Here is a 15,046-nt window from a genome sequence, read left to right as displayed (position 1 = left end):
TGAGAGTTAGGCAGAAGGGGTAAGAAGGTTCTGCTTGTTTTACAGACTGGAGCTCTGGAGGCACGAGTAGACGCAGGCTGTCAGAGGTCCCCTCTCTGCCGTGTTTGGGCTTTCTACTCCCTGTTCGCTGCTGCTACAGGCAGGCTCAACAGCACCCATCTGGGTGTCACGCACTTCGTGCTCCCTCTCACAGCACTTTGGGGCTGCACCTTGCTCTGTGCCAGCCAGATTGGATGGCAAGGAGTGAGATGGGCAAAGCGCGCTGCAACCCTTAGTTGTGTGGTCAGGTCCCATCCACCCCCTACCATCCCAGCCCCAATAATAACCCTGACAGATATGGTGTTTGTGCTGCGTCCACTGCTCTGTCTGCAGGGGCCTGGTCCTTCCCGTAAAAGAGTGGGTGGGCAGCTGCCGTCTGCAGCAGGCAGCCTGCTTTGCCCGTGTCCCAGGCTGGCTCAAACCAGATGTGTTCCTGTGATTTCCTGCGGTTTCCACGTACGTGAATGGTACAACCTTTGGGCTTAGCTAATCATAAGCTCTGAGCAAATAGAGATACTAGGAATGGTTGTTGAATCCAAAAGACTTCCACTGAGAGCAGGACTCATGTACAAACACACAGGCAGGCCTGGGCTCTGCCTTGGTGAGATGCAGAGTTTGATCCCAGGTTTCAGTGCAGCGCTGAAGACAACCTGGACGTCAGCAGCGCAGGGTCCTGTGCCAGGCTGCCCTGAGCGTGCAGGAGGAGATGCAGCAGCTGTTGCTCACGGGCTGCGGTCACTGTGATACTGCTTTTGTTTTGCTCAAAGGTACGACAGGACCAAGTTGTCACTGAAGGAGATCATGAATGTGCAGTATGTGTCGTGCATGAACCCGACTGCAGGGAGTTTCACCATCAATCCACGTTTGCAGGTAAAGCGCTGCACAATTGCAGGCATTGCTGATGTTATTTTGGGGCAGATTGTGTCTCTGACCCCACAGTTCAAACGCCAGGCTGGAGGAACAAAGCTGGCAGATCCTGCTGTTGTTTTATCCTTCATTTTAGAAATGACATGAATCCATTGAGTAACCATAATTCATAGTGGTGAAACAACAGACTGCTCCCTTATTTCCTTTTTTCTTGCATTTTCCTCACATCCTGCTGCTCAGAGTTGGAGACAAAGTTGCCAGCCAACTTAATACCTACTTTCAGGATAGCCTTCTAGTTAATAGAAACAGATTTTGCCTTCATTTAGCTAATATTTACCTCTGGAATATAGTTCATAAAAACCTTTTGTTTTTTTTTTAATTTCCTGATAGAGCTGATGGTGTATTCCCATGATAGAAAAATAAATAAATAAATAAATAAAAAGGAATACAGTAATACAATAACGAGTCCTGATCGTAACACAAATGTAAATTTTGGAAGAGATCTTAAACTTTAAGACTTGCTTTTAGGGGTTAGAAAGCGGCTCAACCTTCGGACCAAGAGCTGATTATTATCAGCTCTAAGGTCATTTCTCCCTTCCTTAAGTCGTGAGGGGACAGTGGCTGTCTTAGGGCAGGAGGGTGAACCCCGTCTTGGAGGCAGTTTGGCTGTTACCTGTGTGTGCAAGTCACAGATGAGCCTGTGGCATCCTGTGGGCATTTGAGGGCGGCAAATAACTGCCAGACAGACAGTGCCTTTCCCAGCTGTATATCAGAGATCTGTCAGCCGTGTATCAGATACTGTGCCATGCTGTAGAGGGAAACTTGCCGTTTGACTGGTAATGAGAAATACCCTGGGAACCAGGGTGCAACTGCAAGAGCAGGCGTCTCGCAGCGGTGTGGCTGCGACGGGAGAGGTCCCGCGCTTAGCAGCTGCGTGCAGGAACCTGGCTGACGCTGAGGACGGTAGACCAGAGAGCAGAATTGGTTCCCTTTCTGGACAAGCTCCTCATGAAAGGAGTTAGCCAAGGCCCTGGCCCCTTTCTAGCAAGCTGCCGCGTGTTGTTAAAATGAGGTGCCCCTCAGCTGGAAATGTGCATCTTCTCGGTCTTTGTAAGCCCCCGACCAAGAATGGGTGGTGGGGAGCTTTTGGGAGATGACTTCTTTCAGGGGCTGTTCCCAATGGCAACATGGCCATGGCTATCCCATTTTGGCAGAAAGAGAGGTTTAGTGGATTGGGGGTGAGCCAAGCACTACCATAGACTCAAAGTCAGATAACAGGCCACGGGCTGCTGTATTTAGTAGTACAGATGAAGCCCTGAAAATTAGGATTCTGTGAAATGAGCTCAGAATAAGGAAACCAATCCAAAATTGTTGCTAGTTTAAATCATGGTTACTGTAACACAAGTTCAGGTTAAGTACGCTGAATTTGAGGCATTGAAATGCAATGCCCAAGATGGAGGCTAGTCTCTGTCAGAGGCCAGCGGGACCTTCAGAGGCCCTTTAGCTCTTAAACAGGCTAAATTCTGAATGTAACAGTTGTGAAATGTGTTTGAAAATCTCTTATTTAGAAAGGATAAAAATGTCACTTGCAAACTTTCCTCCACTGGAAAATCAGAACAGGGAAATGGATTTATTCCAGACTGGCTGCAAGTCTCCAAGTACATTTTGCTGGAGGGGCGGTTGCCCACTTCTCTGATCTTTCCATGTGTTCCTTTCTCTTCCTCAGCGTCACTTCTGTGTCTTCGCCCTCTCAATCCCTGGACAGGATGCCTTGTCCAGGATCTACAGCACCATCTTAATGCAGCACCTGGCGAATGAGAATTTCTCAGGGGCCGTGCAAAAATCGATTCAGCAGTTGATCAGCCTGGCCCTGGGCCTGCACCGGAAAGTGGCTGCTACTTTCCTGCCAACGGCCATCAAATTCCATTACATTTTCAACCTGAGAGACTTCTCCAATATCTTCCAAGTAAGTGCAGTTGCTGTCCTTTGGTAGTATCTGGAGCCTGACTCAAAGCAGTATGAGGAGGTCGTGGATGGGTGCCCCTGGCCCAGCTAACCTTGGTGAGGAAAATACAATTTCCCCACCTAGAAAATGGCAAAGCGTATTTACCCCCAGGGAGGAAAAAAAAAGAAAAGTTTTCTCTGGTAACCTAGGTCCTTTCCCTAATTCCCATTTGGTTTCCTCTTTGTTAGTCACCCATAGTTTTGAGGAACCTCAGATAGAAGTTTATTTACTGTCCAGCCTCCTGTGGTCAAGAGGAAGGGATAAATGTCTCTGGAAGGAGGTGCTTGTCATCCTGTGCCAGCACATCCACGTAGCTTCTAGATGGTCAGGTGCTCAGCATGCGCACAAAGGGTGGTGTTTAAAGAATTGGTAAATTACTTGAATCAAAGGCAACTCTGACTGAGTTACTGAAACTGAACTACCACTGGAGCCCAGTTCCCTGTAAAGGGGAGGTTTCCAGCCTCAGTTGTTAGGCATCAGAAATATTTTCCTGTAACAATGGCAGAGATTTTTTTCCTTACAAATCTCATACTTTAAAACAGTAGATATTGCTGTTCAAGGAGCCTTTGAGCAGAGGCTAATCCTTTCAGAGTTTGTCTGATTAATAAAAGCTTGACAAAGTTCTCAGGAGCCAAATTTAAGAGGTCTGATATACCCCAATCCATTGTACAGCCCCAGCTTATAATTTCTTGCTATCCTTGTCATTAACATCTATTTTACAAAGTAGATAGAGAAGGTTCAATGCCTTGTTGTTTGGTACATCAGATAGGAGTAAAAATAATGATAGGCAATGGCAAATCCAAGAATGGGACTGTGAAAAAGCTAATAACTCCATTGTGTCAAGGAGGTATAAACCTGTCACTCACGCATGGCTAAACATCATCAGTCTTTGGCTTTGGACTTGGGTCATTTTAAATCCTGGCTTCTAGGTAATCTGTGCTTTGAAAGGCTGAGAAGGGAGGAAAGCAGCATATCTATGGGAAACTTTGATATTTAACTGTGGTCTGCTTGAAAGGTGCTCAGGCTGTGGGATATTAGAGATCATTCTGCCAGATCTGGATGCTGGGCCAGAGGGCAGGTGCAGTGATAGGAGCTCAGGTGGCTTTTAGTTCATCACATGGCTACAGGAGGAGCGGAATTTGGCTTCTTGGGCTCATTACATTTATTTAAATTTTTGTTCAGTTTTTCTTGAAATCCTTCCTCACTTTTTGCTATTACTTTTTGATATTTCCTTACCTTACATCTTCCAGGGTTTTTGAGATGTCCTGATTTCCTGTTTAGTTCTGGTTTTGTGAGAGATTGCTGGAACACAAAATTCTTCCTGAAATTCTTTCACCTGAGGGTGGAAGAAGCTCTGGACTCTGAGAATGCATTTCCATGTGCTGCATTCATTCTATTTTCATAGATTCATAGAATAGTTTAGCTCGAAAAGGACATTTGGAGGTCTCTGGTCCCAACCCCCTGCTCAAAGCAGGGCTAACTTCAAAGTTAGGTCAGGTTGTTCAGGTGAGTTGTGACTGTTTCCCAGGGCGGAGATTCCAAAGCCATTCTGGCCCCTCTTTCACTGTTAGACTCACCCTATGGTGAAGGGAGGGGGGAAAAAAAAGAGGAGCAGGGACATCTGAGTTTCCTTAGCCTTTGGGAAGATGGAGAATAGGTGGATGTAAAGCTTGTGGGTAGGAGCATAATGCCTTTTTCAAATTCTTTTAATCCCAGACAAACAATCAAGCAGGGAATGTATAATAGCTGCATACCTAAGAGGCATTTGGGGATTGCTTTTACACCAGCTATCCTGTAATTATAAAAGCAGCTGATGATAATTGGTATATGGCACGAAACATATGCAAATTGCAGCTCTGGAGGCGTCAACCCTTGGAACTTGCTGCCTCTATATTGTATTATTGCTGAGTTTGCACAGGTTGTTAACAACAGCTCCATTTGCAATCTGTCCAATGGTTCTGTCATTATCACGTCGTATTAGATATTAATACTGTACCTAAACATTTAAGTAGTGCCTTACAAGCTCTGCTTGATTCCTTTTGTCAAAACTGCCTGACAGCTCCTATTACAAGGAGTCCTGTGCTAATTGTCTCATTACAAAGCACTCCAAGAACCTGTACCTTAATTGCTCCAGCTAATGAAGAATGAATGAATTTGAACCTATCTATGCATGTGGGCGTTGCACAAAAGAGAAAGACTGCCCCAAAGAAACAGTCAGCAGACAGACCTGTGAACTTCTTCCTTTCACGTTTGCTCCTCTGTACCCGGTAATCATTACCACTCGGCTGATGTCTGTGTTGCTCAGCGCGAGGGATGGCACAAGCCTCGTTCTAGGATTCGCTTGAATGTGAAACTAAAAGGCATCCATTCCAAATGCCTGCAAAACACAATAAGACACAATCAATAAGATTTGGCTAGGCAAATAAACGTATTGGTGAAATTGAAGGGAGAAAGAGCAACCCATGAACCCAGGGGCTGAAGGTGCTACCGGAATAGTGAGTTAACTCTGCTAAGTAATGTTCACATTTGCCCTGACTAGGCTGGAATGACCATCTCTTGGGATTTGAGCCCTTGGGTAGGAATCCTCTTTGCCTGGCTAGTCTTGTTCCTTTCCCTCAGGAGAGGAAAATGGGCATTTCTGTGTGTGATTTAACTCATCCTAAAGTAAACATGGAGAAAAGCTCAGAGTAACTGTCTTTCTGAAGCACCTCTTTCAGTAGTGGTAAAAAGAGTCCAAGATAACTGCTGTATTGTCAGACAATGACACCGTGCAGGTCTGAGGTGGGATTTGGCTCTAGGTTAGGGCACTTGAATTCAGGGGTGTGAGGTATCCAGGTTCACTGTACGCTGTGGAGTGCAGAGGGCAGTCCAACTCCCTGCGAGGGACACAGCTATGATTTCATTTATTTGCCCAAGCTTGGGTGTCTAGAAACGCTTGAAACACGTCAGGACATCCCACCTGTACTCCAGCTGCTGTAGAAGGATGCAAGTGTCTTCCTGTGTCCTATCTGCATACCCTGTGCGGCTGTCCTGACTGAACTGGTTGAGCTGTACCGCTCCCTTGGCTTTCGAGTAGGTATTCACAGACTGAAATCTCACCCACTGCGCATGCAGACACCTGCACCCAGGTTTAGCTGTCTTAATCTCAGCTGAAGCCAGCCCTGAAATCCCCTGAGATAAACCATCCTCCTGTTGTTGACCCGAGAAGGTCGTGGGAAATCCCAGATATTCCTACCGCATGATGATTTTCTCTGATCTTCTCAATTGATTTTGTTTGTGGACTTCACTTGCAGCTGGAGAACCCAAAATGACCCAGTATTTTTCTCAGTGGTGTGCCACTGCTTCTCTGAGATGAACCAGCCAAGTGCTGTAGCTTGAAGTTTTGGTTCAGGTCCTCCTATAGAAATAAGCCAGTCTCCCCAGTGTGGCACTACACAGGGATGTTTGTACTGCCCACCGTGAGGTGGGGACTGGCTCTCAGAAAGGGAACACAGATCACTAGGAGAGATGGGGACTGGCAGAAGGATTGTGGATGAGGAAGGGAAATCTGAGACACCCACCTGGGAGAGCAAAGCCAGCACAGGGGCACAGTTTCTCTGACAAACACACAAACAAATTTCAGGTCACTGCTGACTTGGAAACCCACTGTGGTCTGGATTGAGGGATGCTCCTTTGTGGTTTTGAAAAAGAATAATGAGGAGCCTCCAAATAAATGACCTTCATCAACCCCCTGACTTCATGGGCTAGTTTTGAAAGGTTGCAGAAGGCTGACCAAGTACTATAAAACCTATCCATCATTAGCTGGCTTAAATTTGCTATCACAGGACCTTCCCCTTCAGCTGGAAACATTCAGGGTCAGGAGAGGCTGAAAACCACTGTCCAGGATGATAGGCAAATAGCAGCTGGAGTGGTCTTAGGTGAGATTCACAGAAGTGATAACCCTGGCTCCTTGTCCTTCGACTATATCACTTACTGTTGCTTATGTTGCTGTTCCCTGGGGTAAGGTCACCCTTCAGTCCTTTATAATCTGATGAGCCTTTGGCTGCCTCAGAAGAGGTTAGCTGTTGCTTTTCCTCTGTAGAAGGTCCCATCTGTGGTTAAAGTTTGATACTACACTGCCTTGCATTTTTGTGGCACCTTTTCATTCCTCTGGGTCCCACCATGCACTGCAGAGTTAAATTGATTGGTACGCTCCAGGCAATTTACCCATGATTAAGGAAGACAGGTCTCAGCAGCGAGAGAGTTGTGGATTATGCTTTAAAAAAAATCTATTCCCTGCTGGCTCACACCACAGAAAGCCCTGTTGCTGTCTTTCTTTCCATACGAAAGGGTTACCATGGTATTATGCTCTAAATTATATCTGTCATCTCTATAAAATAATAATCATAGACTCAGCAGGGTTGTATTTTGCTTTTTATTCTCGTTTCTAACAAGATTTTCAACCAGCATGTCACATTAAGATCTGTGGCTTTTTAGAAGAAATGGCATCGCTTTCTTCTTGACAGCAAGATGATAAGAGTGACTCTAGCATGCCTCCCTCCAGCCTCACTCAAAGACAGCTTGGTGTTCAAGGGTGCTTTAGCAGCCAGCAGACTGTGCACTTCTTTGCACAAGGGATGGATCTTTGTGTTTATCCATGGATCAGCTGGCTAAAGAACCATAATGTAAATTTTGGACTCACAAACACCAAAACACACCACATGCATCGTTGGCTCCCATGTGCATGCATAGTTGCAGAGGAGGAACAGCAGTGGCTGCAAGATTGTTGCAGGATCAGAAGCACCTTCCTTTGCTTTCTTGCCCTGTTGCAGTCCTCGGATGTGACTTAGCCTTGGACTTGGTTGGGATGGAGTACCCTGGGTCCATGTTTGCAACCCTGAAAGCGTCCTTTGCCACCCTGTTTCAGACGCATGCTTGACTATCTGTGCTCTCATCCAGTCCAGCTATAGGGAGATCTCCCTTTCTGTCTTGCTCTCTCTGCTACTCTTCTCCCTATTAGGAAGGCAGATGCCATGGCGTGCTTGCAGGCTGCTTCCTCCATCACACACAGCAGCCACAGCATTATGCAGTGTGAATGGGGTGGCTGGAGCTTCTCATCAGTCCTGGTGAGAGCATTTAGAAACTGGTACGATACCTTCTAATAGGCCTCGAGATTCATGGCTCACATGGTGTTTATGGTATTGCCATGTCTATCACTGTTTTCATGTCTTCAAAGCACTGAGGATGGTCCAGGAACTCCAAGAGTAACATCAGGAAAAGGAAGTGAACAGAGCACTTTGTCCAACGATACAGACCAGCTGGAAAGGAGTCATAACACTGCGCTTTTTAAGTTATTTAGACTGTGAAGGAAAAAAAAGTAATTTATTTTTCTTACCTTTTTATACCTGGGAGACTTCATTTTGTCACTTCCTGATCACCCTTGTCCATGGGAGCATGTTAGCTGTTTCTCTTCACACTCACCTTTGCATTTTCGCTTCTGCTTGTGCAATACCACCCACCCCTGCTTCCAACTCTCATGCCAGCAGGCAGCGGAAGATAGGCTGTATGTCTTCATACTTCACTCCAGTCTTTTGGTTGCCCATAGCAGCATTAGCAGCAATTCCACTTGCTGGCAGGGAGCATTGCATGCAGGATGTAAGGCTTGCGAAGTGGAAATAATTAACAGCTTAGCAAGCCCAGTGTCCAGAATTCACTTTGTATTTCTTTGGGCCCTGATTTCTGGACAGCTGTTACAATTTTGCAGATTTTGCAAGAATAGCTTGAATATTTCTGGTGCTGATTTTTTTCTAAAACCAAGCATTCAGCAAAAAAGATTGCAGATGCCTCTGTTCATTCCCTATTTTAGTGTTTTTTTAGTGCCTTAGATAACAATATGCAAACAAAGTCTTTGGCTCTTCCAAGGCTGTCCTGCATGTGCAGAGACTTCTCCTGCTTCTGTCTTGGTTATCTGTATGCAATATATTTCCATGTGAAGATGAAGCTTGCATATTTTCTACGTGTGCCAAGGAGAGCATGTTAGGGTGCTAAGAGAAAGAAAGAATTAAGCGCATCTTTCCACTAGACCATCTGACTATTTTGACTTTGAATGTCTTCTCTGAGGAGCCTCTCTGTGACCAAAAATCCTTTAACTATGTGATGTGGGACTCTCTGGTACTCTGAGCAGTGCCAGTGCTGTGCATCTCACTATAAAAAAAGTAAGCAATCCTTTCATTTCTTAGTAGTTTCGTGGAAGCCTTCTAAGATTTCAGGTGGGAGCCGATAGTTGTTTGGAAATGCGGCTCAGGAGACCTGGCTGAAGCGTGGCTGTCCTAGATGGTTTCTGGAGGCCGTTCCTCGTTAGAGAACTATGATATTGCAGAGTTTCAGGTCATCTTGTGGGCTAGAACTCATCAGTGGAGCCTCGGTGGAAGTTGTCCCACTCCGTCCTCATTCAGCCCAAGGGTGCCAACTGCAGAGGTGTGCTGACATGATAAAGTGTGAGTTGATCGATATTTGTCATGGTTTGCAGAGCTCTGATGGGCAACAAAAATATCTTATTGGCCTCACCACACTCCTGGTAGGTGCAGAGCACACGACATCCTGCTGGGGAGGGTGGGCTATGTGCCACAACAAGTGGACTTGGTCACAGTTGCTATCCCTCATTGTTTGGAATTGCTCTTCTGCTCCCTTTCATAGAGTTCATGGGAAAAAAAAAAAAAAGAATACCTGGCTGAGGTCATGTTCCTGCCTTGTCAGAGCCATGACAACCCATCTCATCAACTTCCGCATGGTGCTTTGATGTGTGACGAAAACGTGGACGATGAATCTTGCTGGCATGATTAGCATATTCTCTGTTTTAGTGCCAAATATGCATTGTCTCCTCGGAGGATTGTTAAACTCTTCAGGAATCTGTCACTCAAGATTACCCTTTAATAAATCCCGATCTAATCAGTCTCAGCTGGAGGAGGACTGTTCCCTCACAGTCCGTGTCTGTGCTCTTGTGCAAGGCAACCCAGCGCAACCCAGATGATCCCCGTCAAACTCTAATGGGCACAGTTGTTCCTTTGAGCAAATGCTTATTCTGTGATTTTTGCTGTTTTATCATGAATATCATGGTATCTGATACATCATCAATTGCCTAGAGAAATATCCAGGGGGAGTGAGAGGGTGTGTGTGGAGGACTTCCTAACTAATTTCTGGCCTTTCTGAATAGGAAGAGAAGCTTAAAGATATAGCTGAAATACAACCTGAAGGCTCAACAGCCAGATGGAAAAAACTTGCATTGTCACAGCATTGGGCAAGGGATTATCTTTTTGTTGTGTTTTGGAGCCACATCCAACATAGATAAAATGACTAATGACCACAAATCCTCTATGTTGTCTCAGCTGTAGACACTATGGCGTCTCCTAGAAGCTCAACCTGATAAACAGAACAACCTCATTGCTGTTTGAGGATGCGACTAGTTATTTTAATGGAAGCAGCTGGCAGCACTGCTATGAGTAGATCTAAGGGATTGGCTTGCAGAGTAAGAAAAGGGGAGACTTTCTGTTATTAAGTTAATAATTTAATTAAAAGATAAATTTAATTAAATTTAATTTAAAAAGTGTGGATTTTCTCCCCTCTAAAGTAGTCGCACATTTACTTGCATCAAGATCACTCTCTTTTGTGTTGTGGGGTGTCTTCAGAGAGGTCAAGTAATTTTTTTTTTTTTTTTTCTTCTCAGCTGAAGACCTGATGGGTTGCACCTTAATTCTTTCTCTCTTTGGGTTGTCAGCTATTCTCTCACTCATTTTGTTTCTGAAATAAATAAAACAACAATTTGGCAGCTGTAAAGACAAATGTGAAACCCAAACTATTTGACTATGGGCCAGTGAGCTGAGATAGAGCTCTTTACTTTTAATGTGCTGTATATCTTATGTGTAACTAATTTAACTTTAGGAATAAAAAGCTGTCTATTTAATTCATCTCATTGAAAACCTTGTGTGCTGTTAATAGGCTTAGTTATAGGCGACACCTCCTTGAAATATCATTTTTTTGCACATTTTAATAGGACTCATGGTAAACATACTGTTGCAGACAGCAGCTAATATTTCCTGTAGGCAGAATGCACCTAATTAAAATTAATTCATTAAAAAAAAAATCATCAGTACTGAGATTTCCAAACTGCTTTTTCCTCTTGAAAACACACCCAGTGTGGTGTGGTTGTGCAAAAGGCCCTACTTCTGGGCTGACACCTGTTTCTCAATAGTCTGTGCTGCTGAGAAGGAGACCAGGATCACTGGCAAAACCAGGCTGCGTTGGTTATGCTGCTTAGAGACCTTTCTGCACACGAAATGAATATAAACTGCTTTGCTGCTTTGGGAAATCAAGATGAAGAAAAGACACTTTCTCCATGGGCGGCTGAGTAGGGGGTTATTCAGAAGTCCAAATATAGGTTGCTATAATAACTTTGCATTTATAATTCTTCAGCCCCATTCTGGCGTGATATCTTGGATGCTGAGAGTGAGGTGGTCCCTTATGATCAAGATGGGGTACTCTGACCCTCTCTGTTCTCCTCAGGGCCTTCTCTTTTCTACCCCTGAATGTCTGAAGCACCCCCAAGACCTAGTGAAGCTCTACCTGCATGAGTCGAACCGCGTATACCGGGATAAGATGGTTGAAGAAAAAGATTGTGGTACCTTTGATAAAATGCAGCTGGAGATGGTGAGGAAATTCTATGATGTAAGTGTTGCAGTTCATGACTCTAATACTAAATAAAAAGAAAAGTTCCTTGGGAAAGCAGAGTTTAACTTGAGGTCTGCCCATGTCTCATTTGTCTGGAGGGCAATGCTCTTGATGGGAGCCTGAACTGGGAGCAAATCTCTGTCGTCTATATTTTGGGCTGCTAATAGTATGATATGGGTAAATGATGTACTCTCTCTGTTTGGGGGTTGAGAGGAGGAGATTTGGGCTCTGTGAATTAATTTAATTACTTTATTTAAGTGCTTTGAGTCTTAGAAGGCAAAAGTTGGAGAAGGGTCAGATTCCGTGCTTTCAGTGGGAGGCACTGGGATGCAGACAAAAATCCTTAGTGTCTTTTCTTGCTCCAAAATTTCTTTCAGATGAAAACTCTAGACCTGCTTTCCTTCAGGTCTGTCATCACCCAGCAATGTTGCCTTATGAATTATACAAGAATCATTAAAGTGATAAGTGGTGCAGGCAGCTATTTTTCCTCCAGGTGTTATCATCGTCCATGCAACAGCCTAATGTTATGGTTATTGCTGTAGGGCTTTTCTTGAGGCCGTGTTCTCTTATGGCAGTAAGTTGAGGTTTTTTTTAATGATTTGCAAAAAGTTGTCAAGTTAAAGGATGTCAGTATAGGATCTTTTTTTCTTTCCACACTGTTTTCCTTTTTTTCCTCTTGCCCCCTTGCCCCCTTTTCCCCCACACAGGTGCAACTATATGGCCATAAAAAGGCTAAAAAGGCATTTGGTGGAATAATATATTTTTCTTGGAAAGATAGCATACAGCTGCAGTGTTTTTTCTGTATAGTTTATACACACATTTTGTGGGATAGACGGTCTTTTATGCAAGCAAACCATTCCCAGTCTAGATCTATGCCATGCCGTACAGCCTTGGATGGTCAGGATCTTCACCCATTACCCATTTCAGTGTTTTAGTGCTATGCATATATACTCTAGATTTTTATTTATTTTTCTATTTATTTACATATTTATTTTGCATTTCTTTGTCAGGAGACTGAGGAGACTTTAGAACAGACCAAGCAGATGAATATATACTGTCATTTTGCAAAAGGCATCGGAGAACCCAACTATAGGCCTGTTCCAAACTGGGAAGAATTGAACCAGATCCTTGTGGAAGCCTTAGATAATTACAATGAAGTCAATGCTGCCATGAACCTGGTACTTTTTGAGGACGCCATGTGCCATGTGTAAGAGGATTTCCTGGCCTCATATTCTCATAAGTAGCACTTAGCTGCACAGATTGCTTGCATGAAGTTTCCTGGGAACTGTAGGTATCTGTAGTTGTAGCTGATATAAGAGAAACTGGAGGTGTGCAGAAGTTGTGGGAAGTCTCACTCTGGGCATATTGAAGTAGACAACCAAAAATGGAGGTTGCAAGTCCCTTATTTAGTGTCCAGTTTTTGAAAATTTGAGCCTTCCTCACGTTCTGTGAAGCATCCTGCACGAATACTGCGATTCTTCTCTGGCTGGCGTTTGGAAGGCACTTAAAACTGTGAACAGTCCCTGGGCTATGAGACGGAGGAACTGCATGCTGGTGGTTATTTTAAAGTCTGGATGCTGTTGTGATATTTTTGGCTCTCAATGCTGTGCATATTGCACAAACATTTATTGCATGTGGTAATGTTCAAGTGCTTTATCATTTATGTGAGTCCTCACTTAACCATCTACAGATATAGGTATACTGGGACTTTCCTAAATGCCTATTATTTTATTCCGTCTTTGTTGCAAAGGTGTGTCTTCAGACGTGGTCTAGAGCCATATTTATACAAGTTCTTAAGTGGGATTTTCAAATTCATCTGAAACAAAATTCTGTGTGTTGTCTACTAGTTTAAATGGATTGAGACATTGCCTTTGCTCCTTTGATTCTTTGAAAATCCCAGTTGCATTTAGAAGTGTGAAGGTCCAGACAGATTCTCTTTGAAAATTGAACATGTGGGACTATATTAAAATAGCAAGTTTTAAATTTGTAGTTACAAAGATATTTATATTATTTTTATTGTATTTTTATGTCTGTGAGGTACTTGCAATTTGCAAAATCATTTAAATACTCTTTGAGAATCCCAGTAGAAACAAAACCTCATCTCCAGGTGCCCAAATGCAGATCTGTGAATACTGCAAGCAATCAGGAAATCAAAGTTTGAATTTTCAGCATGATTTTCATTGGCACTGGGTAAATGCAATTTTCAGATGAAATGAATGAAATTTTGCTGAAATATGCAATTTATTTAATCTCAAGCAGTGTGTGAATTTCAGCTTGAATTTGCTAAAAGATGTCAGTTAAAAAAATAAAAATAAAAAGGCCTTAATTTGTGAAAGGAAGTGGGAAATACCTGTCTGCCATATCCCAATCCAGGGCTGATGGCACATGTTCACAAAGTATACAGCCCTGGAGAGCACATCGAGGACAAAGACTACACTGTCATTCCTGGGCAGAATTAGCCTGGAGAATTGAAACTAGGTGGACTAGCTTTCCACACAAATCTGATTGCTTTTCTGGGTATAATTTCACAATCAAATGAAGTATGTGATCAAATAGTAAGATACTTGGGTAAAGCAGCACAGTATCTCTCAAAGTCTTATTTGAAAAATTAATTCAGATTAGGCTAGGAAAATACTCAGTTAAGTGAGCTAAATAAAGGTGGGTGATGTGAAGAGGGGAATAGTGCTTGTGTTTAAGAGGGCAGTGAGGTTTTCAGAGGCAGAAGCGTGTTCCTCCTCACTCAGGGTTTTAAGGAGTGGGGAATATCAGCTATTGCCTTAAGGGAATAAATTAGAGGCGGACAGCATTCGCCGTGCCTCTCTTAAACAGAACGGGTGAACAAACCTTGGAAATAATAGTGAATTCTTTTCTTATAGAAGATATTTTGGTAGAATTGGGAGTTTCCTTCCTGTGACTCTGTACCTTATGCCTCTGCCGTTTGCTTGACTTGTTCAGAAATAGAATTTTAGGACGTTGGGTTCAGAATGCAGTACTTTATGACTTCAGGAATTTCAAAGAAAGGTGCTATGGGAACAGGCACCTCTCCTGTCCCTGACCAAGTCACTCAGTGTGTTAGCTCTTGAAAACGGACCGTCCTTGCCTTTGGCGTTTGCGCTCTTCATACAGGACTCGCACGTGTTGGGGGTGAGGCATGGGGAATGAGAGTGACAGAATCATGCTCTTAAGTAGTTGGTGGTTTGGATAAATAAGAAATATGATTGTGTTTTCCAGACAGGATTTTTACTGTTCTAGATATATGTTAAAATATTTTAATGTATAGCAGGACTCCTCATCTGAACATGAACCCCAAATACTAGACAGGTTCATCAGATCCTTGAATTTTGTTCTCAATTTTTGTATATCAACATAGTGCTCTTTTTCCCTTGTCCCCCTCAAAAGTGGCCAGGCCTTCATCTTAAAATATTTCTGTCC

General features: G+C 43.6%; 1 protein-coding gene across 1 annotated transcript in view; it reads left to right on the top strand.

The window, feature by feature from the left end:
* Positions 1 to 15,046, top strand: part of DNAH9 (dynein axonemal heavy chain 9) — a 207,981-nt gene that overhangs the window by 66,708 nt on the left and 126,227 nt on the right. Inside the window, exons 37-40 of the mRNA XM_067308503.1 lie at positions 807 to 909; positions 2,633 to 2,872; positions 11,450 to 11,611; positions 12,625 to 12,821. Coding sequence (XP_067164604.1) covers positions 807 to 909; positions 2,633 to 2,872; positions 11,450 to 11,611; positions 12,625 to 12,821 — 702 coding nt within the window. The remainder of the gene's footprint in view (positions 1 to 806; positions 910 to 2,632; positions 2,873 to 11,449; positions 11,612 to 12,624; positions 12,822 to 15,046) is intronic.

This window comes from Apteryx mantelli, chromosome 19 (genome assembly GCF_036417845.1).
Source record: "Apteryx mantelli isolate bAptMan1 chromosome 19, bAptMan1.hap1, whole genome shotgun sequence".
Classification (NCBI taxonomy): Eukaryota; Metazoa; Chordata; class Aves; order Apterygiformes; family Apterygidae; genus Apteryx; species Apteryx mantelli.
Note: the sequence above shows the minus strand (reverse complement) of the source record. Positions and strands in the feature narration are given on the sequence as shown.